Source organism: Poecilia formosa, unplaced genomic scaffold (assembly GCF_000485575.1).
Source record: "Poecilia formosa unplaced genomic scaffold, Poecilia_formosa-5.1.2 Scaffold45, whole genome shotgun sequence".
NCBI classification, from domain to species: domain Eukaryota; kingdom Metazoa; phylum Chordata; class Actinopteri; order Cyprinodontiformes; family Poeciliidae; genus Poecilia; species Poecilia formosa.
This window is the reverse complement of record NW_006799984.1, coordinates 117,636-118,594: the sequence shown is the minus strand read 5'-3', so window position 1 is coordinate 118,594 and position 959 is coordinate 117,636. Positions and strand designations below refer to the sequence as shown.

Sequence of the window (959 nt, the reverse complement as noted above, 5' to 3'; positions counted from 1 at the left end):
ATTAAATGAAATTGTTTACTGTTTTACACATTAAGTGTTTTGCTCAAACCTGTCCTCTTTCAAGGATCAGTATATAAATATATTCCCTTTTCTTCCTGCTTTCGAACCTCGAAACTCCTCTTTTTTCTCAAGTTTCCTTGTTTTCTCCCTTCCTGGCCTGAAACTTGAACCTGGGTGAGATCAACACCTGCTGAAGGTGAAAGCTGATTGGCTGCTGCCTCTCTGCACTGAAAAGTGATCCGTAGATCAGATCTCAGCCTAGTTTCTGTTCCCAGAAAATTAAACTCACAGTCACTGTTGCTGAGAGGAGAAATGGCGCAGCAAGCAGTTCGACTGGACCAAGAAACCTTCTGCTGTTCGATCTGCCTGGATCTACTGAAGGATCCGGTGACGATTCCCTGTGGACACAGCTACTGTATGAACTGTATTACAGATCACTGGGATGGAGAGGACAAGAAAAGACTTCACAGCTGCCCTCAGTGCAGGAAAACCTTTATACTGAGGCCTGATCTGCAGAAAAACACCATGTTAGCAGCTTTGTTAGAGGAGCTGAAGAAGACTGGACTCCAAGCTGCTCCTGCTGATCACCGCTATGCTGGACCTGAAGATGTGGCCTGTGATTTCTGCACTGGGAGGAAACTGAAAGCCATCAAGTCCTGTTTAATTTGTCTGGCCTCTTATTGTGAGAAACACCTTCAGGCTCATTATGAAGTGGCTCCTTTAAAGAAACACAAGCTGGTGGAGCCGTCCAAGAACCTCCAGAAGAACATCTGCTCTAAGCATGATGAGGTGATGAAGATGTTCTGCCGCACTGATCAGAAGTCTATCTGTAGTCGCTGTTTACCGGATGACCATCAAGGTCATGACACAGTGTCAGCTGCAGCAGAAAGGACTGAGAGGCAGAGAGAGCTGGAGGAGAGACGAGGAAACATCCAGCAGAGAATCCAGGACAGAGAGAA

At 46.2% G+C, this 959-nt stretch overlaps 1 protein-coding gene across 1 annotated transcript in view; it reads left to right on the top strand.

Moving 5' to 3' along the window:
- Window positions 1-959, top strand: part of LOC103137948 (E3 ubiquitin/ISG15 ligase TRIM25-like) — a 12,289-nt gene continuing 11,330 nt past the window's right edge. Inside the window, exon 1 of the mRNA XM_007551966.2 lies at window positions 1-821. Coding sequence (XP_007552028.2) covers window positions 313-821 — 509 coding nt within the window. The 5' untranslated portion in view covers window positions 1-312. The remainder of the gene's footprint in view (window positions 822-959) is intronic.